General features: G+C 50.3%; 1 protein-coding gene and 1 long non-coding RNA gene across 4 annotated transcripts in view; one reads left to right on the top strand and one right to left on the bottom strand.

Annotated features, from left to right (window-relative positions):
- QRICH2 (glutamine rich 2) overlaps positions 1 to 27773 on the bottom strand; it is a 418913-nt gene that overhangs the window by 19376 nt on the left and 371764 nt on the right. For all 3 annotated transcript variants that reach the window (XM_078654585.1, XM_078654584.1, XM_078654583.1), the window contains 2 exons: positions 26353 to 26440; positions 5929 to 6030 (listed from right to left, as the gene is read on the bottom strand). In XM_078654585.1, coding sequence (XP_078510711.1) covers positions 5929 to 6030; positions 26353 to 26440 — 190 coding nt within the window. The remainder of the gene's footprint in view (positions 1 to 5928; positions 6031 to 26352; positions 26441 to 27773) is intronic.
- Positions 1 to 27773, top strand: part of LOC144770241 (uncharacterized) — a 70879-nt gene that overhangs the window by 18388 nt on the left and 24718 nt on the right. The window lies entirely within an intron of this gene.

A 27773-nucleotide genomic window follows, 5' to 3' on the forward strand; every position in this document is an offset into this window, starting at 1 on the left:
CTCAAGGTGCGGAACCCCAAGTCCCCCGTCTTCTTGCCTCAGGTACGTCTGGTATTGTGCCAAGAGTGCACCTTCCCTCCCCATATAAGGCCCCCAATAAGGTGTTGCAGCTGGGCCACCAGCAGGGGTGGGGGGTGCAATGGGAGCATCTGCATCACTTACAAGATGCAGGGCAAGAGAGTCAGTTTAATGGCCGCCAGCCTACCAAACAACAACATTGTATGTTTCTTCCAGGTAAGGAGCTCCCCCCGAATCTCAGCTAAGAGCGTCAAATAGTTCACCTGGGCCGCATTCTCGATCGTGGGGAATATACGCAACCCCAGGTAAGGTATGCCCCCAGGGGGCCACACACACCGGAACTGTGTCACTAGCTGCTGTTGGTCAGCTTTGGAAAGGGTTAAGCTGAGGCCTGTGTCTTCTGGATGTTAATTTTGAAGCCAGAGGCTTGGCAAAAGGCCTCTATTTCTCCTAGAAGGGGAGGTAGGGAGAACGGTTGCGTGAGGAAGAGCACCACATCATCTGCGTAAAGCGAGATTTTATTCTTTCTATCTCCCATCCGAATCCCAGTGATGGTGGGGAGTTGGCGGATTCTTTCTGCAAACTACTCCATAGCGAGAGCGAAGAGAGGGGTGAGAGCAGACACCCTTGTTGGGTATACCTCATGATCTGAAAGGGCCGAGAAGCGACTCCGTTCACTCTGATGCGGGCTTCTGGGCCACTGTATACACAATTCATCCACTGCAAAAATCGGTTGCCGACACCAAACATATGTAGTACCTGTCTCAAATATGGCCAGTGCACCCTGTCAAATGTCTTCTCGGCGTCCACCGACAGGAGCTCAGCAGGCTGCAGGGTGCGCTGGATTTTATCCAAGTGATGGCACAATCGCCGGGTCCCATCGCTGCAGCTGCGCTCTGGGATAAAGCCGGATTAGTCTGGATCCACTAGGCCCTGCATGTAGGGGGCTAGACGAGGTGCTAATATGCTGGTAAACATGTTTAAATCATAATTTAATAGGAATATGGGCCGATACGAGGCACAATCTAATGGATCTTTTACCAGTTTAGGTATCACAACCACCTCCGCCATAGACATCGAAGGGGTCAGGGCTCCGGTTTCGCTAAATGTGTTAAAAAGACAGACGAGCAGCGGGGTCAGATCGGAGGCAAAAGCTTTAAAAAATTGACCGAAAACTGTCTTCTCCTGGATCTTTCCCCGGAGTGAGACCCTGGATGGCCCGTAGCACCTCGTCCGGGTGTATTTCCGCATCTAATTTGGTTGAGTCTGGGGGTGGGAGAGAAGGCACTGGCGCCCGGCGAACAGAAGCCTCAGCCGCCGCCTAGTCCATTCGGGCCGCTATGTAGAGATCCATGTAAAAGGTCTCAAATTCGGCTGCAATGGATCGAAGGATCTTCCCTTGAGGGTTTTTGATCCCTGCAATGCGACAGGCATTTGTCTGAGAGAGAAGCAAGTGTGCCATGAGTTTCTCGGCTTTGTTTCCCCCCGCATGGTAGCGCTGCTTAGTGCGCAGGAGAGCATATTCCGCTTGGTCGCAGTCCAGGGCCCTCAATTGTTTCCGCGTGGTGTTGAGTAGTCGTCTGATCTGGACCTGACCATACGGCGATGCACCCCCTCCAACTCCCTGATCTGCGACTTCAGGTGTTCCCGTTTGTCCCTCCTATCTTTGTTCAGGCCCGCTGTGAAGGCTAGAAACAGTCCCCCTTATGACGGCGTTCAGTGCATCACACACCAGGGGAATAGCGACCGAGCCGTCATCATTGGTTGTTAAATAAGTTTGTATAGCTGCCTGTATTTCGTTAATGTTGGAGTCGTATGTGAGCAGTTTGTGATTTAATCTCCACGTCTCTGGCTTGGGGATCCCCGGGCTAGCTGCAGTACAAGGGAAATCGGGGAATGGTCCAAGAGAGCAGCCGTCCCTATCATGACCTCTCGGGTGTCCCTTTAGACTCGCGGGGATGTCAGGAAAAGATCTATGTGCGCATAGGTTTGGTGTGCCGCAGAAATAAACATGTATTCCCGAGCAGTGGGATTGCGGTGTCTCCAGACGTCTGTCAATCCAACCTCCCCAGCTTCTGTATCATGGAATCCGAGAGTGACACCAAGTGTCACGTATGTTGCACAGACCTATCTATTTGGGGGTCGGGTACTATATTTAAATCCTCCCCCACTAATAAATCCTCAACTGGGGATTCGAGTATAGTATTTAGTGTTTCCCGGAGGAAGGTTTCTTAATGTTCATTTGGGCTGTAAATAGAAGCTATAGTGTATGTGTGGGTCCCCAATGATACCCACAGCACCTGCATCCTTCCTGGTGTTTCTGCATGCACGCCCAGCACTGTTCCCTGGAACTGTGTAGCTAAAAGTATGGCCACCCCTGCCCTTTTCCTGGCTGCAGAGGAAAAGTATTGTCTATCAAACCATTTGGCCCGGAGGCACTTCCAATCGGTATGCATCAGGAGGGTCTCTTGCAAAAGGCAGATATCGCATTTTGTATATCTCTAAGCATTGCAAGGAGCGCGCATCATTTAAAGGGTGAGTTTATTTATTTATGAGGCCCCGGACATTAAAACTCAATATCAAAACCTTAAGTGTTGTCATGGGGAAGGTTTAGGGGAACGCCATGGGGTACCAGGCGGGGGTCCTTTGAGGGCTTGCGGCCTCCCTCTCCCAGCCCGTACCCATCAGGGGAAGCGTTAGGCAGTCGTGGTCCGGCAGTGGAGGCCCTCACCAACCCCAACACCATTCACTGCCAGAGGGGTGGAGCGGCAGTGGACCCTATACTAGTGCCCCACCTGGAGATTGAAACGTGAAAGCCTTGCTTGGTTTAGTACCCATTGAGATTTCACACTAGTCATCCCAAAATAGAGGCTCCCTCTCACCCACCAAAGACTGTCACTACATGTCTGTGGTACATCACACCCTGGCACACCCTGTGTCCCCGGCCCACCTGATTGAGACCATGTCCCCAACTGTGTAGAAGATGTCCTCTGATACCCATTATATGGAAGGGGGGGGAAGTGAGAGAAAAGTAGAACAGGGGGAACAGATATAATAAGAAAATCGCCATCCGTCGGGCGTGGATCGCACCATCGTGCATGGGTCCATGTATCTAACAGTCGGTCATCACTCCGAGAGGAACAAGCTCCCTCCACCAAGACCGATTTCTATTTTCCCCGGGACACATCAGCCGTCTGCGGCAGCCCGCAAACAGAAGATAGGTAGCTAGATTTTAGTTCAGTCATTGGAGGACTCTCCTGTACTGTCATGACTCTGTAATTGTCGAAGCAAGGCTTCCCTTTCTTTCTGGCTTTCCAAATCAGAGGGCCTTGTGCGTTTCTTCCATCGTCAGTGGCTCGGTTTTGGTGGCCCTCGAGATGTTGTGTTGTCTTTCGCAACTCAGAGGCTCCCCCCTCCTCCAGATTAATTCCGAGTAGTCCTGCGCTTCTTTTAGGGACCGCACCGCCTGCAACTCCTTGTTCCATAGGAAAGACAGTTGGAATAGATGCCCCCAGCGATAGCAAATTCCTTTATCTCGCAGATAAGTTGTAGCCGGGTTCAGGGTTTTACGCAGCTGAAGAGTGAGGGGTGAAAGGTCTTGATAGAGTTCAACCTGAAGACCCTCAAACGCAATGGTCGCTTTGTCCAGGGTTGCATTCATGATGACTTCCTTCTGTTTGTATAAATGGAGGCAGGTAAGGTAGTTGCTGACCTGGGCTTGAGGCAGGACTGCCGGCACAGTGAGTGCAATCCAGATTGATCTCTTTGTCCCCAAGCATCGGTGCAGAGTGTTGGAAGAAGCAAATCACCCATTCCTCCAGTTTCCTGCCGTCCGCCTGGAGTGGCACTCCTTTGATGCAGATGTTGGGCCGTCTCCAACGGTTTTCAAGATCCTCCAGGTGGAGGCAGAGTTCTTCATTATGATCTCTGAGTTCCAGCAGTTCCAGAGCATGCTCAGTGATCTCCTCTTCTGTACGGTCCCGAGTTCTCTCATGTGAATCCACTCGATCACCTATTTCTGGATCTCCATTCTGATCTGCTCAATGTCAGAAGTGTCATCCTGCTTTAGGCCCACAAAGTCTTCCCTAAGCGTGCCAAAGAGTTGTTCCAGGAGGCCACGAGTGATCGGTTCCTCTGTGTGTTCCCCCGTGGGGTCCATGTGTGTGTGTTCCATCTTGGGGTTGGGCCGCTAACTGCTCGGGCCATGTGTATCCGCCCTCTTCGAGCATGGATTCTGTAGGAGGTCCTTGATTGTAGGCTTCTTTCTCACCCGGTGGGTGGTCATCTCGGTGAAGCCTCCTCTGTAAGGTCTCATGGATCTTTCTCAGCAAGTAGGCCGCTTTCGGGCCACTGCTAGCCAATGGGGGAAACCCGTACGCCCTCTCTCCTGCTCCCTCGCTGTACAGTCTCAGATCCCTGGTCTCCCCCCAGCGGCAGGGGCATGATGTAGACTCGGGGGCAGGCCACCCCTTTGGGACTCTCACACCAGTATCTTCTCCAATGCCAGCTTGCTTTCTTGTCGGGAGGGTTTAAGGTCCCAGTCTCAAGGCCTGTTTCCAGCCCCCCATCCAAATTGGCCGCCGTGGTTTACGGCCCATTCTGGGCACCCCGCCTCCTCTCTAGTCCTTCCCCGCTGGTCACCCCTCCTGCGCCTCAGTCGAGTGCCGTTCAAGTGCACCGCCCCGTCTCCCCTGCGGCTGTAGACAGTGCTTTAGGCAGGTGGGTTCTGTGGGGGGGGGGAGGGGCTGGGAGCCAATTCCTCATTTGCCTCCTCTAGTTGTGGCCACGCCCCCTATGTGTCTCTGGACTTCAAGCAAGGGGTCCGGCCTACCTGTGGTGTGGCCACCCCGGGACTCGCTGGAGCCTGTCTCTGCACGAGGTGGCCTCGGACGGCCTTAGGCTCAGATCTGTGTGTGGCGTTGCGGCATCCAGGCCTACCTTCCAATATTTGGCCACCAGACCTCCTCTGCAACGCCCGCCCTCGTCTAGGCCACTCTTGGTCCATGTCCCCAGCAGTGCCGTCGGACGCCGACCAGGTGCGTCACTGATGTTTGCCAGAGGTGCAGTCAGCTCACCCGAGCGGAATCCGCGGCCCACAGTTGCTCCACTGCGTCCCAGTCTGATGGCAAGGCCGCCCGCTCAGGACACCTCCACACTGGCCCCAAAGCTGCAAAGGCGCTAACTCTGGGCCCAGTCCCATCCACTGGGGCTCCGGTTCACGTGTCTCCAGCAGCACCGCCGGACGCCAACCAGGCTCGTCCCTGGTATCTGCGGCTAGCCCTCTCTGCTGTGTCTCAGCCCGATGTCAGGGCCACCCACTCACAGCACCTCCGCACTGGCTCCAAGACTGCTCCGGCTGCCAATTCTCAGCTCAACCCCTGCTGCTGGTGTTCCGGTTCATGGACCTCCCTTTGAAAGCCCTTAGGGCCCCGGGAAAGCAATGTAGAAGCTTATTGTAGGCATTGGCAAGCGGAGCTTCAAAGAATCGCTGCTACTCCGCTGCCATCTTGGCCACGCCCTCCTGGACTATGCTTTTATTCTCATTTCTGGAATTGTTATGTATTTGACGCTTATCATATGTCATCCCTTATCTTTAGGAAACTGCTCTCAAACACATTTTTTCTTTCAAAATAATTAGAACTATTTCCATTCTGTATTTAACCTACCGCCCTTCAAACAAAGGAATCCATACCCTATTCCCTAGCAAATCCTACCCCCCAAAAAATTAATAACAACAATACCTGTCCATACATGGCCCGATAGCGGACGTTTCCCCCATTCCATGACCACATGTGCCAACAGCAGAGGAACCCCCCTTCCTGCTGATGGCTCTCTTGTACACAGCCTCCAAGTGAAAAGCTCTGTAATGTATAGTCCATAGGGTCCGCCCAGTTACAAATAACTAAATACCATGAGTGCTGGAAGACGACTTGGCACTTCGAGGCCGCTCTGTCGCGCTGTTGGCGTCCATCTTTGTTGCAGATTGAGATGATTTCCCCCGAATCTTAGAAGCTGACAGAATTTGTTTAAAAAAAAAAGACAAAAAGAAGTCATTTAATCTTCCCTTCAGGATGTGAAACACAATCAATCAATTAATTAGTTGTCATCATCAGTTTTAAATTGCTTTTTTACTGCCACAAATGCAACTATTTAAGCCAACATTACGAGTGGCTCGGTGTTAGGGTTGAAATTTATTGCACGATAGAATCCAACTCCACAAAATCGGAATTATTAGGGTGCAATAAATACCACCCACTTATGAGTTTTTTTCTTTGACAGTGGGGAATAACATAAGAATGTTGGTGCTTGTAGAACCAAAATCCGATGCTACGGTGATTACCAGGCATTAATACGCCAATACATCATTTCGGCAGCTTTGACCTGCCGAAAATTATCAGGGGGAGGGAAGGTGCGATGTTTGCCGTCAAACTCACAATTCCGTTATGTGTGGTTACAGTAGACACCACACATATCGGAATTATCCTCGGCTTCACGACCTGAGGGCCATAGTGTGTTAATCAAATGTTTAAAAATAACTTTATGTACAAAACAAGTTCTCTATGTATTTTTTATGTTGAGCCAATATTTCAAAGCTGTACATTTCCTGTCGACTCCTGAAATAAGTAACCTTAATCAATGTTTCCCTCTCTCCTTGCCTTCCAGGCTTCATATGCCTTAGATTCCTTAGCATACAGATATGAAGGGTTTAGAAATTTGCAGAACTAACCTTTACCCCAACATCAGCCTTCCTTGTCACAGACCTTACAACGTGAGGACCTGCACCAACACACAGACAGTGTTTTGCCGACTGCAATCAAGGGAAATAAGGAAAAAACGGAGATTTGTACATGGTGCCCTAATTAAGCCTGCCTACTCTCGAAAGTAAACGAATTAACACCAGTACATGAGACTTTATATTCTTTTTACAGTCTGGCTTTACAGCACAGTTGTGATCAGACAATTATGCATCACTTTGACTACGTTCACACCACGTTGGCAGCCAGGACCACATGTTTTAATTGGGCAGACGTTGAGTGCTTCCACGAAAAAAAGTGCTTGGCCTTCACGCAACTGTGATCATTTCGTTTGTTTTTACAGCTGCTTGAGCGTGTACTTTCAGGGGCACACACATTACATTGGAATGCTTAAAAGTGTTTTAGATAACTAGATAATTTATGTTGTTTTTCTCTGGCAACAGCACGGCTAGGAGGTCAGTTATTAACCGACATAGATTTTTAGGTCTGGCTCGACAGTGCACCTGTCACCTGACTTTTTAACCTACACCGATATTATTCTACAGCTCTTTGCTGCCACACGAATACATATTTATTCCTATGCTATTTACTTCTAATGCTTCACATTATCATACAACATTCCCTTAAAGTCAGATCCTCCTGGCATTGCCAATGCTTGTTTATTTATAAGCTTGGCTTGCATAAGCTGCCTTTCTTTTTTAAAAAATAATTATTGAATTCCCTGCTAGAGTGACCTTGCCTCTGCTGGTGCTTGATGCATGAATGCACGCATTGTTTTTCCCAGCATAGGCCTGGTATAGTGGTCCCGCTACAGGAGGTTACCTGTGATATGCCGTATCACTGAGCTTGTGGCATGACTCAGCAGGCTGCACGCTTCCCAGGTCCTCGGTGGCCGCCAATTACAATATATGTTTTATGGCAGTGGGGTCACGACTTTCATGGAGCATGTGGCCTCATTACTGTAGAAACAGGCCAATCAGGAAGTGCTTGTGTTCCCAATGTTCCCAGGTGGTTTCCAATTTCACCATGGAAGAAAGAAAATGCTGTGCTAAAAACAAGCAAAGTAAGGCAACTCTTCAGACCAGGAGAGCGAGAATCCTGGTGGTAAGTCTGCAGAATGTCCTACTTTGACTCAGACAAAGGATAGGATTCTTAAAGCATCTATGCATCCTTGCAGTCTAAGGTGGGTCTACCTGTTCCTGGTCAACCCAGAGAACACCCTAATGTGAATGTTGATTGGCCTGAGGCAGATGATGTAAGAAAGCGCTATGTCTATGGCACAAACTTAGAGGAGGTACGGATGCATATTAAAACAGAGGAAGAAGAGAATTTTCTTTAGCAGAATCACCTAAAAAGTTCCAGAAACCCTTACTATTTAGGGTGCCATTAGAAAGTTATTAACCAGAGAAAGGAAAGAGGTGATAAAGCTATGTTTACCAAGGTTTCTGTCCAAGAGGTAGCCTTTGTAAGGATTCAATAATGGGTATCCACCAAAATTAAAGGGAAAGTCACTTATGACAGGATTGTCCTCACAAGAATACATTATTTCAGAGGGTGCTATTCTATTACATTTCAATGACAAGCAAGTTGTAACAGCAGTAAAGAGATCCTACCCAGCTTTGGGGCATATTATCAAGGAATGGAGTTAAAATTATGGCCGCTTTAGTGGCAGGAAACTGCCGCTAAAGCGGCGATAATGGACTTGATAATATGCCCTTGAGAATTCCAATAGAAGCCCATGTTCTGGTGTTAACAGAGGCTTCTATTGGAATTCTCTACGGCATATTATTAAGCCCATTATCGCCGTTTTAGCGGCAGTTTCCTGCCGCTAAAGCTGTGATAATTTTAACTCCGTTCCTTGATAATATGGCCCTAGAAATTTTCAAAACGTATCATGCCACCCTGGCAATGTTTTGTGGGTTATTTATTACCGCATCAGAAAGGACCTTCACAGCTCTGTCAAAAAGTCCTGACTCTGTAGGTGATGTTTAACTCTGTTGATATTGTTTTGTGTGCTTCGGAGGGATTTGCCCCAATAGAGGTACCAAGAAAATGTGTGGTAATTCGGAAGAACCAGTGGGCGACAATCAATCTGCTGAGGAAACCAAGTGGCTGTATTTTTTCCTAAAGGCTACTAATTTCTGCAGATTCTTTATCGGTTGGAAGATTTCCCCAGCAATCACTAACAAATAAGGAAGAATGACCATGGATGTCCCACAAAAAAAGAATGAACCATCCAAAGATTTGCTGAACCACTGAATCTTTTTATGCTTTCATCAGTATCAAAACAATAATGTTTCACAAATGTAGTTAAAGAGAACCAAGTGGCAGCTTCATGCATCTCTTGAACCAGCACCCTCTAAAAAGTTGTTGACGTTTCTGCATCTCTAGGTAGCTATAAGTACTTTAACAGCAGTCTTTTTTAATTCATGAGAAAAGCTCCTTCCCACTGATACATTATGGGCTCAAATAACGCTATTACCTAGGAGTCCCCATCATAAGAAAACAAAAATAACTGCTTGTTCTTACAATATCATCCGTTCAGGAAATGTTTTGACTCAACACCCCTTGAGGTTCCTAAATCATAAGAAGCCTTTCTTTTTGTTTTGCTGGATGAGGAGGGGATAAACATACACGAAACCAAGTACTAAGGCTCAACTGGAATTCCATCAGTGTGGCTGTATTTAAGGAGTCACAACTTCTTTGGAAAAAAACACGAGATGCGAGCCAGCTCACTTTCAATCCGACCCACTGTAGTGACTGTCACAGAAGTTGTTTTAAAATCAAGAACAGCTATGCATTTGCTTTAAAAGAGAATACAGCAAGGAAGAAAATACCATTTTCCAATCTGTCTCTTTGCAGGTGACATTTTGATGTCCTTGACGGACTCCAGCTTGCTCACAGCAACAACTAAGGAGCTTGACCTTGAGGTTCCGTGATTCTCGGGACCAGACTCTATTTTGTTTGAGTTGTTCGTGACGCCATTTTGTGTTGCCCTCACGTAGGCCGTGGAGGTAACCGAACGAACAAAGTAGCATGGGCTTCGTTGTTCATGTACGTATTAAGTAGGACTTTTCTGACTTGTGAGTGAACTGCAGGACGCTGACCCCATCACCTGAAACTGACCCTATCGCGAGGCCAATTTCTCTAGCTGATCGTTGTCTGAGATTGCCAATCAGTGTTCAGGAGATCGTTAACTTTAGTTTCCTTGCACATATCTTATCCTATTCAGCATCTGAATTGTTTCTTTTCTTATGACTTTTCATTACATGGGTAGTGCTTTCAATTATGGGTTTGTCCGGCTTGTGGAAATTGAATTTGGGACTGTTGGACCCAGCCTCGTGGCGTGGTCCTACCCCTCCCACATGGCGGGCCCTGGACGACATCGGCCCTCCATCGACCCGCTGTCGCCCCCCCTGAAACTACCCTCCACGAACTCTCAACGAGAGCAGCCCCCCTGGCAACCCACGGCTCTTCCCCCTGGAACCCGGCGAACCCTGCTCGCCCCAACCCTGCCGGTCCGGCCACCACCCCGGGCCGCCATTTCAGGCCCGACTCCAGCTTGGGCCCATCACGTCCCGAGCACGTGGCCTCGGCCCGACCCCGGCCGCGGCCCCAGCAAAGCCCCGACATCGAGGCACCAAGATCCGCCCAGGTGGTAGAGTGGCCACTTGACGGATCCAGGAGGAGGGGAGTTCTGATGGCCCTCCAGCCATCCCCGGACGCCTGGTATCGATCGCCTCCGGCCTCCCTGGGTGCTGGCTCCACCCCCCTGCTGGGTGCCTGGACACTCTCATCCCGGCCCCTCTGACCCCCAGGCGCGAGGGTCCGGACATCAAAGGACTCCAGTCCTATATCTGGGCCAGCCCTGGATTAGGACTCCAGTTGTATCTTGGAGTCGAAGCCCTGCTGACCTCGTCGCGGCTGATCCTTTTAAGAACTCTTGTACTTGGAACCTGGAACCTCGGAGCCCTGCTGACGCTGTCACGGCCCGACCACGCTGCACCATCCTCGGAGCCCTGCTGACGCCGTCGCGGCCCGACCACGCTGAACCATCCTCAGAGCCCTGCTGACGCCGTCGCGGCCCGACCATGCTGAACCATCCTCAGAGCCCTGCTGACGACGTCGCGGCTCCTTGCACCCCCCAGCTCGAGGATTGAGAGCTGTGCGCCGGGTATCCTAGTACCAGTTGGTACCAAGACTGTCCCGCTACACCTTTCCCCTGATACCGAGACTTTACGGATCCCTCGATCCCCCTGTACATATTGCTGCGAGAACTTGCCTTTATTCTTTATACAAAGACTCTTAAGAATCTACTCTCCTGTGGTGTCCCTGTGTAGTGGTGTGATTACTCGGCTGTTACGATTGTAGGAGAGGAGCCTCGCAAGGAGGCCTCTCGACGGCGCTCGGCCAATTCCATACGGAGAGGTGGGTCTCGGGGTGGTCAGTCAGACATCTTCTGTCTCCCCTGGGATCGCCTTTCTAACATTGGTGGCAGGCGACGGGATCCGAGCCGACGCAAATCGTACAGCGAGTAACTCGCCCCCTATTAACAGAGACACACAGCAACCATGAGTACTAAAGAAGCCGGAACAACCGCAGAGTTCCAGAAGGAACTATTGGAGGAGTACACCCATAAAGAACTCAAACAATTTTGCAAAGACTTAGGTATCGCTACCACCGGACTAAGCACCAAAGAGGATTTTAAAGAAGCGCTGCAAACATGGGTGGAGGCCGAAGCGACACCACCCCAAACCGAAGGTGACACGGTCCCAGACGTGCCCAGGAAACCATAACAGCACCAGTGGAAGAAAGAACCGCCAACATAGACACGGGCCTCTCCCACGAAGACGCCCGAGAGCGAGAGAGAAGCCGGCTCGACTCCGGCTGGACGGAGAACTCCAGCTAGCGGAAAAGAAAATGGCCCTTGAGCAACTACGGCTGCAAGGAGACCTGGAGGAGAGACGGAGGCAGAGAGAATTGGAAGAAAAGAAAATAACGTTTGAGCACGAGCGTGGCCTCAAAGAACTAGAGATCAAGGCCAAGAGCGAAGAAGCTGGCGCCGCTGTGAACCGAAGCCCCCCGCCTCCTGCCGACACGAAGGTCCACATTCCCAAGGATGTCGTCAAAGAATACTATAAAAATTACGACATCCAGCAGTGGTTTAAGGCCTACGAAGTCGCCATGACTGCGCACCGCATACCCCGAAAAGATTGGGGTGCCGGCTTATGGGGGAAATTCGTCAGCGAAGGAAGAGACATCCTGCTGGAACTGGCCGATGATGTGATGTCCTCCTATGATCATATGAAGGACGCCCTGCTCACCCGTTATGGGCTCACCCCTGAGATGTACCGGCAGAGATTCAGAGACTGTAAAAAGATCCCCGGTACTACATGGGTAGAGTACGTGAACTTTTATAGCAGGGCGCTGGAAGGGTGGATCAAGGGCAGCAAAGTGACCACCTACGAGCAGCTGTTCAACCTCATTGTATGGGAGCACCTCTCCAACAACTGCTTTGTCGAGCTCAGACAGCATCTACTCGACAGCAAGCTGACCGAGCCACGGAAACTCGCCGTCGAGGCCGATCGATGGGTGGGCACCCGGGTCCCCCGGGCCCCGATAGGAGAATCAGGACGGAACCCCCAGGGGCACCTCTGCCAGCGAGGCGGCGGAGGAGGCCAGCACCGGAACAGAGACTTCCCGGCAGCGCCGCCCCGGAGTCCGCCCCGGGGGTCGCCCCAGAACAACACTTCACCATCCCTGACAAGAAGAGGGGCCCCCCCAGCACAGCCGGGGCTCCGCCCAAACGTTACCTGCCACAGATGCCAGCGGCCCGGTCACTTTGCCAGTGACCCCCACTGCCCAATGAGCCAGCGTCCCGGCACCACCGGGCCTCCGACCCGCCAGATCGCTGCCGCAGCCCTGGAAGAAGGAGAAGGAGAAGAAGAGGTCTACAACGAGGATCAGACCGAGTGGGAGCCCGCCACCATGGCCCCAGTCTGTCTGTGCGAAAGAGACATGATCCCCCGGGCTCCCCTCCCGAGCAACACCCAAAAATACCGTCAGTGGGTCAACATTAATGGGCGCCGGGCCGAAGCACTCCGTGACACTGGGGCCAGTGTGACGGCCGTCCGCTGCCACTTGGTGACTCCCGAACAGATACTACCAAATGTGCTGTGCCCCGTGCTGGCCGCCGACAATTCCGAGACCCTGTGCCAGATGGCCCGAATCCCCTTCGAGTGGGGGGGGTGTCGGGCCTGCTAAAGGTGACCGTCCGGGACGACGCCCCCGTGGACTGCCTCCTCGGAAACGACCTCGAGAGTTCCCCCTGGGCCCAAGTCGAGCGGAGAGAGCATCTAGGGATGCTGGGACTACCCAAGTGGGTTTGCGCGACCACCCGATCCATGGCCGCCCGGGCCCCGGCGCCGACCGAGGCCGCCCCGACCGAAGAACCGGAGTGGCCTGCGACACCGCCGCCCACCGTCGCTGAAGAAACCGACCCTGAGTCCGGGCCACCGGAGCCCCACCGCGAAGACATCGCCGAGCTCGGCGACCTCCCTGAACTAGCCCAATGGCGCCAGGAAGGTGGTCCCACCCGGGAACAATTCCGGCAAGAACAAAAGGCCTGTCCCTCCCTCGAGGGAACTCGGCAGCAAGCCGCAGCTCAAGCCGCCGGGGACACGTTGGGGTCCCATTGGGTCTACTGGGACCACGACCTCCTATACAGCGAACAGAAAATTGCCGAACTGGGGGCCAGCTGAGTTTTGGTGGTCCCCCTACGATTCAGAGACTTCCTCCTAAACCTGGCACACGACGAGCCCCTCGCCGGGCACCTGGGGCAGGACAAAACCTACAGCCGCCTGGTGACCCATTTATTCTGGCCAAAAATGCGCAACGATGTGAACAATCACTGCAGAACCTGTCCGACCTGTCAAGCCAGCGGAAAGAGCGGGGGAAAGGTCAAGGCCCCGCTCCAACCCTTTCCCGTGGTAACCACCCCCTTCGAGCGGGTGGGGATCGACATCGTGGGGCCCCTGGTCCCCCGAACCTCTCAGGGGCACCGCTTCATCCTCGTCCTGGTGGACCATGCCACCCGCTACCCAGAAGCCATCCCCCTCCGGACCATAACGGCCCCCGTGGTAGGCCGAGCGCTAATGGGGATCTTCTCCAGAGTGGGGTTCCCCCGAGAGGTCGTGAGTGATAGGGGCACAAACTTTATATCAAAATATATGCGGTCCCTGTGGCAACAGTGCGGGGTCACATATAAGTTCACCACCCCGTATCACCCCCAAGGGAATGGACTTGTGGAGCGGTTTAACTGAACACTCAAGGGGATGATCAAGGGCCTGGAAGAGCCCCTACGCCGCAAATGGGACGTCCTGCTGCCCTGCCTCCTGTTTGCCTATCGGGAGGTGCTACAGAAGTCCCTGGGGTTCAGCCCCTTTGAATTATTGTACGGACACCCTGTCCGGGGTCCCCTCAGCCTGGTCAAAGAAGGCTGGGAGACTAAAGTCCGAGATGCTCCGCCTGATGTCTACCGGTACTTCCTGACCCTCCGAAACCAGGCTCGGAAGTTCCGGGAACTTGCCGAGGACAACCTTGAGGCCAGTCAGGAGGAGATGAAACGCTGGTATGACCAGAACGCCTCGTCCATCGAGTTCGAGCCGGGCCAGCAGGTCTGGGTCATGTCCCTGGTCGAACCCTGTGCCCTCCAGGACAAATGGACGGGGCCCTTCAAAGTGGTGGAGCGCAAGAGCCCCGTCACCTATCTGGTAGACATGGAGTCCCCCAGGAACCCCCTCTGGGTTCTGCACGCCAACCGGCTCAAGCCTCACTTTGCCCGCACGGAGCTGAGCCTGCTGCTAGCCACAGATGACGGAACCGAAGACGACTCCGAGCCCCTGCCCGACCTCCTGAAGTGCTCTGAAAAGGACGGCTCCATCGAGGGAGTCACCCTCTCCTCCGCCCTGTCCCCCGAACAGCGCCAGGACTGCCAGGAGCTGTTGGGGCAGTTTGCAGACCTGTTTTCGCGCACTCCCGGGGTCACACAGTGGTGTGTCCACGATGTCGACACCGGGGACAGCCCGCCCGTGCGACACCGGGCCTACCGAGTTCCCGACCGAGTTCGGGCCTGCATCCAGTCCGAAGTTGCCAAGATGCTAGCCCTAGGGGTGGTCGAGCCCTCAGACAGTCCCTGGGCCAGTCCAGTTGTCCTGGTCCCTAAAGCCGCCGCCCCCGGCGCCACTCCGGAACTCAGGTTTTGTGTCGACTACTGGGGACTGAATGCCGTCACCAGGACCGACGCCCATCCCATACCCCGGGCCGATGAACTGATCGATCGCCTGGGGGCCGCCAGGTACCTCAGCACCTTCGACCTCACGGCAGTATTGGCAGATCGGCCTCACACCGGGTGCCCAAGAGCGATCTGCCTTCTCGACCCCCGATGGCCACTTCCATTTCAAGGTAATGCCCTTCGGCATGAAAAACGCCCCGGCCACCTTCCAGAGACTGGTGAATAAGGTGCTGGCGGGGCTAGAAGAGTTCAGTGCCGCATATCTGGACGATATTGCGGTGTACAGCCTCCACTGGGCCGAGCACCTGAAGCACCTCTGGGAGGTCCTGACTGCCCTCCGACGGGCCGGACTAACTGTGAAAGCAAGCAAGTGCCAGATAGGCCAAGGGTCTGTGACCTATCTGGGGCACCAAGTGGGGAGCGGCCATGTGGCTCCCCTCCAACCAAAGATTGACGCCATCGTGGCCTGGGAGCCCCCGGTCACCCAGACAGGACTCCGAGCCTTCCTGGGGCTCACTGGGTATTACCGGCGCTTCGTAAAAAACTATGGGAGCATTGTGGGGCCCCTCACTGAACTGACCTCCAAAAAGCAGCCACAGAAGGTGCACTGGACCCCGAGTGTCAGACGTCCTTCGAGACTCTGAAGACTGCCATGTGCACCGCCCCTGTGCTCCAAGCCCCCGACTACAGCCGAGAGTTTGTAGTCCAAACCGACGCCTCGGAGCACGGCATCGGGGCGGTCCTATCACAAGTTAACCCCGAGGGGGTTGACCATCCTGTGGCCTTCATCAGCCGGCGACTGCTGTCTCGAGAACAACGGTGGAGCACCATCGAGAGAGAAGCCTTCGCCGTCGTATGGGCCCTAAAGAAACTCCGGCCCTACACCTTCGGCACCCACTTCCGAGTCCAGACCGACCACCGGCCCCTGCGGTGGCTGATGCAGATGCGTGGCGAGAACCCGAAGCTGCTGCGATGGTCCATCTCCCTGCAAGGGATGGACTTCACTGTGGAACATCGCCCTGGCAATGACCACGCCAATGCTGATGGCCTGTCCCGCTTCTTCCGCCTCGGCGAGGAGAACCCCCAAGAAGATGGGTGACTCTCCCTGCCTTCAGCTGGAGGGGACGTGTGTTGGACCCGGCCTCGTGGCGTGGTCCTACCCCTCCCACATGGCGGGCCCTGGACGACATCGGCCCTCCATCGACCCGCTGTCGCCCCCCCTGAAACTACCCTCCACGAACTCTCAACGAGAGCAGCCCCCCTGGCAACCCACGGCTCTCCCCTCTGGAACCCGGCGAACCCTGCTCGCCACAACCCTGCCGGTCCGGCCACCACCCCGGGCCGCCATTTCAGGCCCGACTCCAGCTTGGGCCCATCACGTCCCGAGCACGTGGCCTCGGCCCGACCCCGGCCGCGGCCCCAGCAAAGCCCCGACATCGAGGCACCAAGATCCGCCCAGGTGGTAGAGTGGCCACTTGACGGATCCAGGAGGAGGGAAGTTCTGATGGCCCTCCAGCCGTCCCCGGACGCCTGGTATCGATCGCCTCCGGCCTCCCTGGGCGCTGGCTCCACCCCCCTGCTGGGTGCCTGGACACTCTCATCCCGGCCCCTCTGACCCCCAGGCGCGAGGGTCCGGACATCAAAGGACTCCAGTCCTATATCTGGGCCAGCCCTGGATTAGGACTCCAGGTGTATCTTGGAGTCGAAGCCCTGCTGACCTCGTCGCGGCTGATCCTGATAAGAACTCTTGTATTTGGAACCTGGAACCTCGGAGCCCTGCTGACGCTGTCGCGGCCCGACCACGCTGAACCATCCTCGGAGCCTTGCTGACGCCGTCGCAGCCCGACCACGCTGAACCATCCTCGGAGCCCTGCTGACGCCGTCGCGGCCCGACCACGCTGAACTATCCTCGGAGCCCTGCTGACGCTGTTGCGGCCCGACCACGCTGCACCATTCTCAGAGCCCTGCTGACGACGTCACGGCTCCTTGCACCCCCCAGCTCGAGGATTGAGAGCTGTGCGCCGGGTATCCAAGTACCAGTTGGTACCAAGACTGTCCCGCTACCCCTTTCCCCTGATACCGAAACTTTACGGATCCCTCGATCCCCCTGTACATATTGCTGCGAGAACTTGCCTTTATTCTTTATATAAAGACTCTTAAGAATCTACTCTCGTGTGGTGTCCCTGTGTACTGGTGTGATTGCTCGGCTGTTATGATTGTAGGAGAGGAGCCTCGCAAGGAGGCCTCTCGACGGCGCTCGGCCAATTCCATACGGAGCTTTTGCAATGTGATAATGTGTGGGAAAATGTATTTCATTCATCAGTATTTGTCGCAGTGGGTGTGCATTTATAATGAGTAAAATGTGGATAAAAAGTGATGTCTTGCTCTATGAAATTGAGCAGTTTCCTGAGTTGTACACCGTGTTGTATTGCTGGGATTACTGTTACTAGCTGCAGCTAATAAATTTGATCTCTGACGCCACCTAGAAGTATTCCGTGTCTCTGTATACCAAGACAGGTGAATCCGAAGACTTTGGGCGTGCCCCTGGCGCCGCTGGGTTCTAAAAACCCGGTTCTTCAACCTATACGAGAATATGGTTTTTAAAGTAATAAGTAAAAATAGCATGCAATTTATTTGGAAGGAGAAGACACGTATCTTCAAAACAGTACTGGTCTCGCAAATATTTAGTGTACTCTGATCTCTTAAAATATTAATAAGTCGGGAGCCTGCAAATTGTTTTAGGAGTGTGTGGCTAGGAAAATGCGACAAAAATGACTGATTATGGATCAAGATGTAGTGAGTAGGCAGATGGTCCTTTGGGTTATGGCCTGGTTTAGGAAAACTCAATTCCTCTGTCACTCCTTTCATGTCTGTCCTCGAGGTATGAGATCAAGCAGGGCTCAGAGACAACCCCATATCCTTTCCCTCTTCCAACATGTGAAAAAACAGATTTCACGCCCACATGTGAAGGGGAATCCTTTGTACGGTGCTGGCTGGAGGAATGTAGGACAGTGACACACCTCTTCATCTTCAAACAGAAATGCAAAAAGTGGTTTGAGGAATGCAAAGTGGGATTTGGAGATGTACCTTACAGGCTGCACTATTTTCAACTGGGGAATTAGACCCTTTATCAATCAAAGTAAGTGGTGGTTACCAGACTGATCACTTGATTGTAACAATGTCTCAGAATGTACAAGGCCCCCCGGGGATTGTTTTTTAAGATAAACCACATCTTGCTTACACGTACACAGGAATCTACTTGAGTATATTAGACCAGATGGAAAGAGGAGCTTAGTGAACCCCTCCCAGAAGAGGATTGAGAGTGTCCGTTGAGAGATATCTGAAACATTTACGTGTGTTCCACATAGAGATGTGGACTAAAGGCTCATGTTTTAATAGTTTATGATATCTTCACATCTCCATTTCCAACTGCATGAGATGTTTGTGAGAGATGCTTAAAAGAGAAAGCAACTAGGATGTGCATCTTGTGGAGTTGCTCAATATTCACTGCAAATTTTCGGAAATATGGGTGCCACTAACTCAGAATTTTACTAGGCTGGCATATCAATATTTCTTTACCCTGACACTGAGGGCCCAACAGTTCTTCTAGTTGGCCTAATGGTACGGGTTTACCCTGGCCACTCCTTTATATTTCTATAGTATGTTTGTCCTTGCAGAGTTCCATGATGTTAAGGATACGCTTAGTTATTTGCCTTGTAGTTGATCTACAGTGTCTAAGGATGGGAAAGAGGGGAGGATCAAAGACTCTAATATTATTTGCAATGGCTTATTATTCTGTTAATAGAATTACAAGGCATTTGTTTAAAAAAATGTTTTTCTCTTGTAAGTGGACCAGGATCCCACATTTAGATAAGGCTGTTCACTGTTCATAATTATCAGTGAAATCCCATGGTGGAGAGCCTCTAAAAACCCTCACTAACACAGTAGATGGACAGGTATCTAGAGGGATCTAGAGGTAGACTCTTGAACAAAGGTCTTTAACCATTTAGAGCAATTTGCTTGACTCAATGAACAAATATCAGTCTTTCCAGTCTGGGAAAAATCCCTTAATTTCACCACAACTCATTCTTGGTTGGAGCTCTAGGAATTTAGGCTAGATTAGACCCTCTAGGGAGTTGGTCTGGAATTTGGAAGCTTGAAACCACGATGGGCATCCGTAAGTTAGCAGTGGAGTAACTGTACTAAATATGCGATTTAATGGGCAAAGTGGATTCCCCCCATGAATAGGATTGACTCTAATATGCACAGTGATTTTCTCTTTGATTTGATAACGGGTCTCCAAATAGGTTTATTGTCAAAGAGTACCCCAAAATGTCAAAAAGCTGATACTTCCTCAAGCCATACATTGCCTTCGTGCGAATGGGATTTGAAATCTGGCTTGGCAAGCAATACAATTTGAGTTTTGCTCAAACTAACTGACATCATTGCCAGCTGACTGAGTATGTTACCAGTGCATAAACAGCATATGGCAAACCTACGGCAGTGTGATCATGCGATAGAACACCGTTGGGTAAAAACAGAGCTGTGATGCATTAGTCTTTTAACCCGGGGAGAATGTATTTAAGAAGGAGGCTGGGAAGGGAAAATCACCGGGCATAGTAGATTCAATCTTAATTGAGGTCACTTAAAAAGATGTTAAAATGATTTGGAGCCAATACGCATTTCTGGCCTTATTGACAATACATCTTTTCACATAACATCCTTGTGTCTTTCACTGTATCTGTGCCTCAGCACCACATATGACTAATGGAAGGAATTCTGGACTTGGAAGATTTAAATTCATGTTTTTCATACCATTTATTAGTGATGCAGACTTGCTTTTCAGCACAGATAAGTAGTTCTTGTAACCACCCCTTTCATCGAACACGTGCCCAGGTAATTATAACCCGGGGCTTTGGCCACTGTAACACTTGTAAGGGCCCGACTTAAATTTTTGCTAAGCCCTCAGCTGAACACCATGACATTAGTTGTGGCCAGGTTGAATGCTCAATGATTTACTTTGTTATATATGTCCAGGGTCTCAAAGTGCCATTGCAGCTTCACTAGAGTGCAATTCAGCAACACTACATCATCATCATATTGAAGCACAGGCAGGTGGATCGGTCTGAGCTTCAGTGGAAACACCCTAGCAGTAGTACTTACTTAAAGGCCACCCAAGTCTGCACTATACAAATCAAATGACAGAATGGCAGATGTGCTTGAATGCAGCTGTTGGAGCTTACAGTTGGTATTGACCTTATGCGAAATTTAGGGGGCATTTCCCATCTTGATTTCGGCTTATGTGCCAGAGGGTTGTATGACTATCCATCGCAAGTAATCTCATCGCGGGCGTTTGCATCATGGGAAAAACATCGCAGAAGACATCACAGCGGCCATTTTTTGATCGCGCGTCGTTACGACGCAACTGCGGGCACAGCCTTGGATAGCCTGTTCTATCGGCGACATGACATCGCGCGACTTAACAACGCAATGTTTTACATCGCCAATGGGTTGGTGGGGGGGGGGGGTATATATTGTGTTGCACACAGTGTGTTAATCTATTTGTCCCTGTGCCGGTACCGTGTGGACTGCCTCCTGTAATCGGTAAGTGTTCCCCTCATTCTCTGTGCCTGCCTTCGGCCCTATCTTAAAAACTAAAGTTCCTGGCACGTGCAGCTGGTGCAGAATATTAACTCTTGGCAGGAATGGGGGAAACGCGATGCGTTGCAATGATTTACTTAGTCAGTATCTCCTAGCTCTTCCCTTAGAGAAATACGCTGTAATTTGATGTGTTTGAGCCTTATAAAAAAAAAAGTGTTCGATGCATGGTTTGTCTTGCTACTTGGCACCTTGGCATTAAGATCTACGGCTATATCTGGCACCTTTCATGTTCCCGTAAAGCCGCAAAATAATTGCCTTTAATTTAACACTTAATTTTAGTGTAGCGCACACTGCTCACCTTGTTAGCCGTTTCGGAAAACATGCAAAGCTTGTCTTTATCCACGTAAATGCTAATCTAACTAAAATCGGTCGAGGAATAAACGCGCATTTTCACCAGTCAGGCATTTGCCTCTCCCTGAACTTCTCATTGAAATACATTACCCTCCAGTCACAAAATTTGAGTTTTCAGACCTCCCAACGGTTAGTGTCGGCCATTGAAGCAAATTAGTGTGCAACCACTTTACATAATGGATAGCGTATGATGTGTGCACTATTTGCCGCCGTTTTTTCTTGCCTCTGCACAATGTTTTCCTCGTTGTTGTGTGCCCTCCTGCCCTATGTTTCCCTCTTTTATGCGTGCCCTAATGCCCTGTGTTTCCCTTGTTTTTCGTGCCCCTTTGCCCTATGTTTCCCTCGTTTTTGAGTGCCCTTCTGCCCTCTGTTTCCCTCGTTTTGTGTGCCCATCCCACCCACCCATCCATCCATCCATCCAGGCACCCACCCATCCATCCATCCATCCACCCATCCCACCCACCCATCCATCCACCCACCCATGTCACCACCAACCCATGCATCCATCCATCCACCCACCCACCCACCCATCCATCGACCCACCCACCCACCCATCCATCCACCCACCCATCCATCCACCCACCCATATCACCACCAACCCATGCATCCATCCATCCATCCACCCACCCACCCACCCATCCATCCATCCACCCCACCCACCCATCCATCCGACCACCCACCCATCGGAACACCCACCCACCCACCCATCCACCCATCCCACCCACCCATCCATCCATCCATCCAGGCACCCACCCATCCATCCATCCATCCACCCATCCCACCCACCCATCCATCCATCCATCCAGGCATCCATCCATCCATCCACCCATCCCACCCACCCATCCATCCATCCACCCAATCCACCACCATCCATCCATCCACCCATCCCACCCACCCATCCACCTACCCATCCAGCCATCCACCCACCCACCCATCCATCCATCCACCCATCCCACCCACCCATCCATCCATCCACCCATCCCACCCACCCATCCATCCATCCAGGCACCCACCCATCCATCCATCCATCCACCCATCCCACCCACCCATCCATCCATCCACCCAATCCACCACCATCCATCCATCCATCCATCCATCCCACCCACCCATCCACCTACCCATCCAGCCATCCACCCACCCACCCATCCATCCATCCACCCATCCCAGCCATCCACCCACCCACCCATCCATCCATCCACCCATCCCACCCACCCACCCATCCATCCATCCACCCATCCATCCATCCAGGCACCCACCCATCCATCCATCCATCCACCCATCCCACCCACCCATCCATCCATCCACCCAATCCACCACCATCCATCCATCCACCCATCCCACCCACCCATCCACCTACCCATCCAGCCATCCACCCACCCACCCATCCATCCACCCATCCCACCCACCCACCCATCCATCCATCCACCCATCCACCCACCCATCCACCGACCCATCCATCCATCCATCCATCCATCCATCCACCCACCCATCCATCCATCCATCCATCCACCCAATCCACCACCATCCATCCATCCACCCATCCCACCCACCCATCCACCTACCCATCCAGCCATCCACCCACCCAAACATCCATCCATCCACCCATCCCACCCACCCACCCAACCATCCATCCACCCATCCACCCATCCCACCCAACCATCCACCCATCCATCCATCCACCCACCCATCCATCCATCCACCCACCCATCCATCCAATCCACCACCATCCATCCATCCATCCACCCATCCCACCCACCCACCCATCCATCCATCCATCCACCCACCCACCCATCCACCCATGCCATCCCACCCACCCACCCATCCATCCATCCATCCATCCACCCACCCACCCACCCATCCATCCACCCACCCACCCATCCATGCCACCCATGCACCCACCAGATATATTGATATGAGGGGATGTCGCACACCACCATCCCACCCATCCATCCATCCATCCACCCACCCACCCATCCATCCACCCATGCCACCCATGCACCCAGCAGATATATTGATATGAGGGGATGTGCGTGATAAATAAACTTCCCATCAAATTTTGTTGTAAAAAATAAGTATATGAAAAAAAATATATATATAATCTTGGTATGATTGGAGGATTGCAGGCGCGAACCGTGCAGTGACTGACGTTGATGTTTTGCTTATTGAAATAAACATATTTCCAAATATGCACCGCTTTGCTTGTTGGGAGAGGTGTGGCGCCGCGGCCAGGGCGACTGACGCTGGAATCTGGGGACCACGGTTCGATCCCCGGCTCCGGCGGCAGGTTAGCCCACCACCATGTGACTCTGGGCAATAGCTCGCTTAATCTTCCCGACGGCCCCCCAGCGCCTAGAGACCCTTACGGGTGATTGTGCGCTTTACAAATGTGGACTTTACTTTACTTTTTTTCTGTTTATGCTTCCCGTTTTTAATGTGCTCGCTGCTTCCCGTTTTTAATGTGCTCGCTTTACGCTTTTTTTGTAAGTAAGTTTATGTGATTGTGCGCATATTGCTTGTGCGCATATTGCTTAAATAAACATTCTTCTAATGATGCTTAAATTGTTGTTGGAAATTACCTCCGTCAGTGTTCTTTACAATGATGCTTAAATATGAATTCGATGTCAATGATGCTTAAATAAACAAATAAACATCGTTTTTAAATAACCATATTTCCAAATATGCACCGCTTTGCTTGTAAATAAACATTCTTCTAATGATGCTTAAATAAACATTGTTTTGTAATCATATTTCCAAATATGCACCGTTTTTACGCTGCTTAATTACCTCCGTCAGTTTTCCAAATATGCACCGTTTTTACGCAGCTTAATTACCTCCGTCAGTTTATGTCATTGTGCTTAAATAAACATTCTTAAAATAACCCCCGTCAGTGTTCTTTACATGTAAACACTGTCATGTTATTCGCTCGCTTCCCAGTCAATTCGATGTCATCGCTAACGATGTATTAGGTAATGCGATGCACTTGCATGCGTCCTAATGACATGCGAGGTAATGACGGGCACGATGTAATTGCCGCGTTGCAATGTCAGCGCGATGCGATGTATCCGATGTAAGGGGTGCTTCCCGTGCCAGAGTACAGCTTGATGATGCCAGTCAATAAAAGTTTGGGAATTTCCAAGGCCATCCGTTTTAGCCAGGGATGTCCATGTTAATTCCATTAAATGCCACCCTGAATTCTATAAAACAGATGTAAATCCTGCTCTTCCTGGTCATTAGATTTTTTAAACCTTTATATTGAATAATTTAACATTCAGTTTCATATAAATACAGAATCTGCTGAAAATGTATGGGCAAGCATATTACCACTAGTCCATGTAGATGATGCAAAGTAATTGGACATTGTAGTGTAACATCTCAATTTGTATCAGCTTATCCATACTATCAAAAGTATCTTTTCATGCCTAAGCAATAAGGCATGCAATTATAGGCACAATCAATGAAGTATAACGCCCTCCACCCCCACTTAGAAATCCAGGAGATTTCATCCCTCAACTTCTGCTGGTTACCATGCTTTTCGCCTTAGGTGCAATCCAGTCTCACATATTGTAATTGTATTTTCCTCCTAGTCCTTTGTTACTATTTCTAGATTGTCAGATGAGCGTAGGTTGAGGGGATGGGGAACAGCCCCTTCTATCTGGCCACAAGTTATTTTCATGCATAGTTAGTATGTCTCTGGGTTGTGTCCCCCGCCAACCCTGGCTATCAGGCTAGGAAGATTCCCTTCATCTGGGCAGAAAACATTAATACCCGATGTACATTGTTGTCTGCTGGTTTAATTGTGTCTAAGGTGGTTTATCATCTTTCTCAGCTTCTTTAAACTCTCGGCTCGTCCCTCCTAAATATCCAATAAGGGTCTCTTGTGCAACATTCTGCATTTTTCACAGCAAAGAGTTCTACTTTCAAGGTCAGCCCAAAACACATTACTCCTCCGGGCAGCCAGTTTATGGGGTATGGGGACTTCCATTTCATAGTAATGGCCAGTTTAGCCAGTAAAATGAGTAGGTTAATAAATTTCATACCCACCCCTATTCTTATCGGTGTAGGGAACATACCCAATAAATAGCTGTCTACACTCTGCAGGTTTTCCTGTCCTGTTCTGTGTGCCTCGTTAATCACCCAGGATCTTAGGGTACTCTCACATCATGTGGTGGAAATTGACGATTTCACTTTGACATCTAGGGCACATAGTGCGTGCATTGGTGTAGATCGGACTGATCTTATGTGCTGAGGTATGCCCTGTGCAGTATATTGAACTGTATACATTTGAATTGTGTGTTGCGAGACACCTTGTGTGGGTACTCTAAGGCCCTCTGCCATTACTTATCATTAAAGCTCCATCCCACTGTTTCCCATTTGTCCCAGAGGGGTTGCAGGCATATGTATGTTCCAGTAGGGATTTATAATGCCATGTAATCAACCAACCGCTACCTATTGTGTATAGCGTCTGCAACATAGCATTCTCTTGGGGACCACAATTTTCTACCGTCTTCTATCACCAGTCGATTCCGATTCTTTATATGCTGACAACAATAGCATGATTACAAGCACTTTGGAGGTCGGTGTCTTCCTCTTAAGAGACACCAAAGCAATCTCTTGTCGGAATACCAAGTAGTGTAGGTGAAAATCTCAGATGAACTGAAAGTCCCTACTCCATGACTGAAGGAAACAAGCCTGGTCCTCAAACAAGAGAGTGTCCAGAAGTCTGTAAGCAGACTGGATCTTTTGGCATGACCCAAGTGAAGAATTATTTTTCTAAAGCACAGAACTGAGGAGATAATACTTCGGTAGTAGTGATTTTGTTGATAGATCCCAAAACAGAAAATACAGTGGTTATGGGATACTAATATTTACATAAACACACCAACACTGGTCAAAGTATCTGAACCTCAAAATCTCTTACTCATTTTCAGGGAAGTCTTAACTTTCAAACAATGTATATAGAGCTAGTGTGTTTATTGGAAAAAATGTCACTCTTTTGTTCCTTTTTATTTCTGGAAAAAGGAACTCAGCGAGGCAGCTCTATTTAAAGACTAGCTTGTTGTCACTTCTGATGTGTGACAACCTTGGGGCACAAGTGACACTCCGTGGCACAGCGTGTGGGTGAAACGGGTTCTGAAATTCTACCTTTGCTCCTGGGATATTTTACAAGATAACGTATCTGTGTTGGAAACAGAGTTCACTTGATGTATGCACACTCTTGGAAAGCAAGGAATCAATAAGGAACAGAAGTGGGGGAGAGTGGTGAAAATGGCCTACCTTCTTTGACTGGAATGGCTGGGAATCTGTTCTCCATCCTCCCTCTGTAGATGTGCCCATCCAGGCCTAGTATGTCAACTTCCTCCTGCTAGAATTGAATATGCAAAGACAGCAGATGAAGGCACCGATGGAACTGATACTTAAGGCTCTGCATGTTATCTTGTATGGCACGGTTGGTGTAGACACTGGGGGTCTAATTTATGAGGCCCCTTGCTGCACTTTTGCACTGCCAGAACGTCACTTTTTTTACATTCCGGTGGCGCGGAGGCTTTTCATGGCCTTGTAAATATGTGCCCCTTTCACGCAAAACACTGCATGAAAGGGGCGTTCCATGGGTGTTGCTGTGGGTGATCCCACGCAACACACATGGAACTTGAAGCATTCCCAGATTTATGAGGCATTGTAAACCTGGGAATGTGTTAGGATCTAACGCCACCCAATGGGTGGCGTTAGGGAGGTGCAACAAGGAGAAATGTTTTCATTTCTACTCTTTTTTTCCTTTTTCTATATGTGCTGTATTCTGCTGCAACATTAGAAAGAGGAAATCGCCTCAACTGATTGATTTTGTTCCAGAAGGTGTCCCTTCCTGCACAAAATTAATCAGCCCCGCAATGCAGACCCACCATGGTGCAAGGGTGCCTGCGTTGGTGCATGGCAGGGATGTATGACGTTACAACGCATACTTTTACCACGCCTACCATTACCACGCATTTTTTACAACGCAGGATCCATTACAACGCATACCATTACAACGCATGTATTTACAACGCAGGTACCTTTACAACGCATACCATTACAACGTAAGTATTGGTAAGTATATAATATTTTTTTAAATGTAATTTAATTAAAATTAATATAATGTAATTTAATTTAATTTAATTTAATTTAATTTAATTTAATTTAATTTAATGAATGTAATTTAATTTAATTTAATCAATTTAATTTAATGTAATTTAAATTTAATTATATTTACTTTTTACCCTGTACCCCTTTACCCAAAAACCCAAAACTGACCCTGAACCCTAAAAATACCCCTTTACCCAAAAACCCCAAACTGACCCTGAACCCTAAAAATACCCCTTTACCCAAAAACCCCAAACTGACCCTAAACCCTAAAAATACCCCTTTACCCAAAAACCCAAAACTGACCCTGAACCCTAAAAATACCCCTGTACCCCAAAAACCCAAAACTAACCCTGAACCCTAAAAATACCCCTTTACCCAAAAACTGAAAACTGACCCTGAACCCTAAAAATACCCCTTTACCCAAAAACTGAAAACTGACCCTGAACCCTAAAAATACCCCTTTACCCAAAAACTGAAAACTGACCCTGAACCCTAAAAATACCCCTTTACCCAAAAACTGAAAACTGACCCTGAACCCTAAAAATACCCTTTTACCCAAAAACTGAAAACTGACC

Source organism: Lissotriton helveticus, chromosome 7 (genome assembly GCF_964261635.1).
Source record: "Lissotriton helveticus chromosome 7, aLisHel1.1, whole genome shotgun sequence".
Classification (NCBI taxonomy): Eukaryota; Metazoa; Chordata; class Amphibia; order Caudata; family Salamandridae; genus Lissotriton; species Lissotriton helveticus.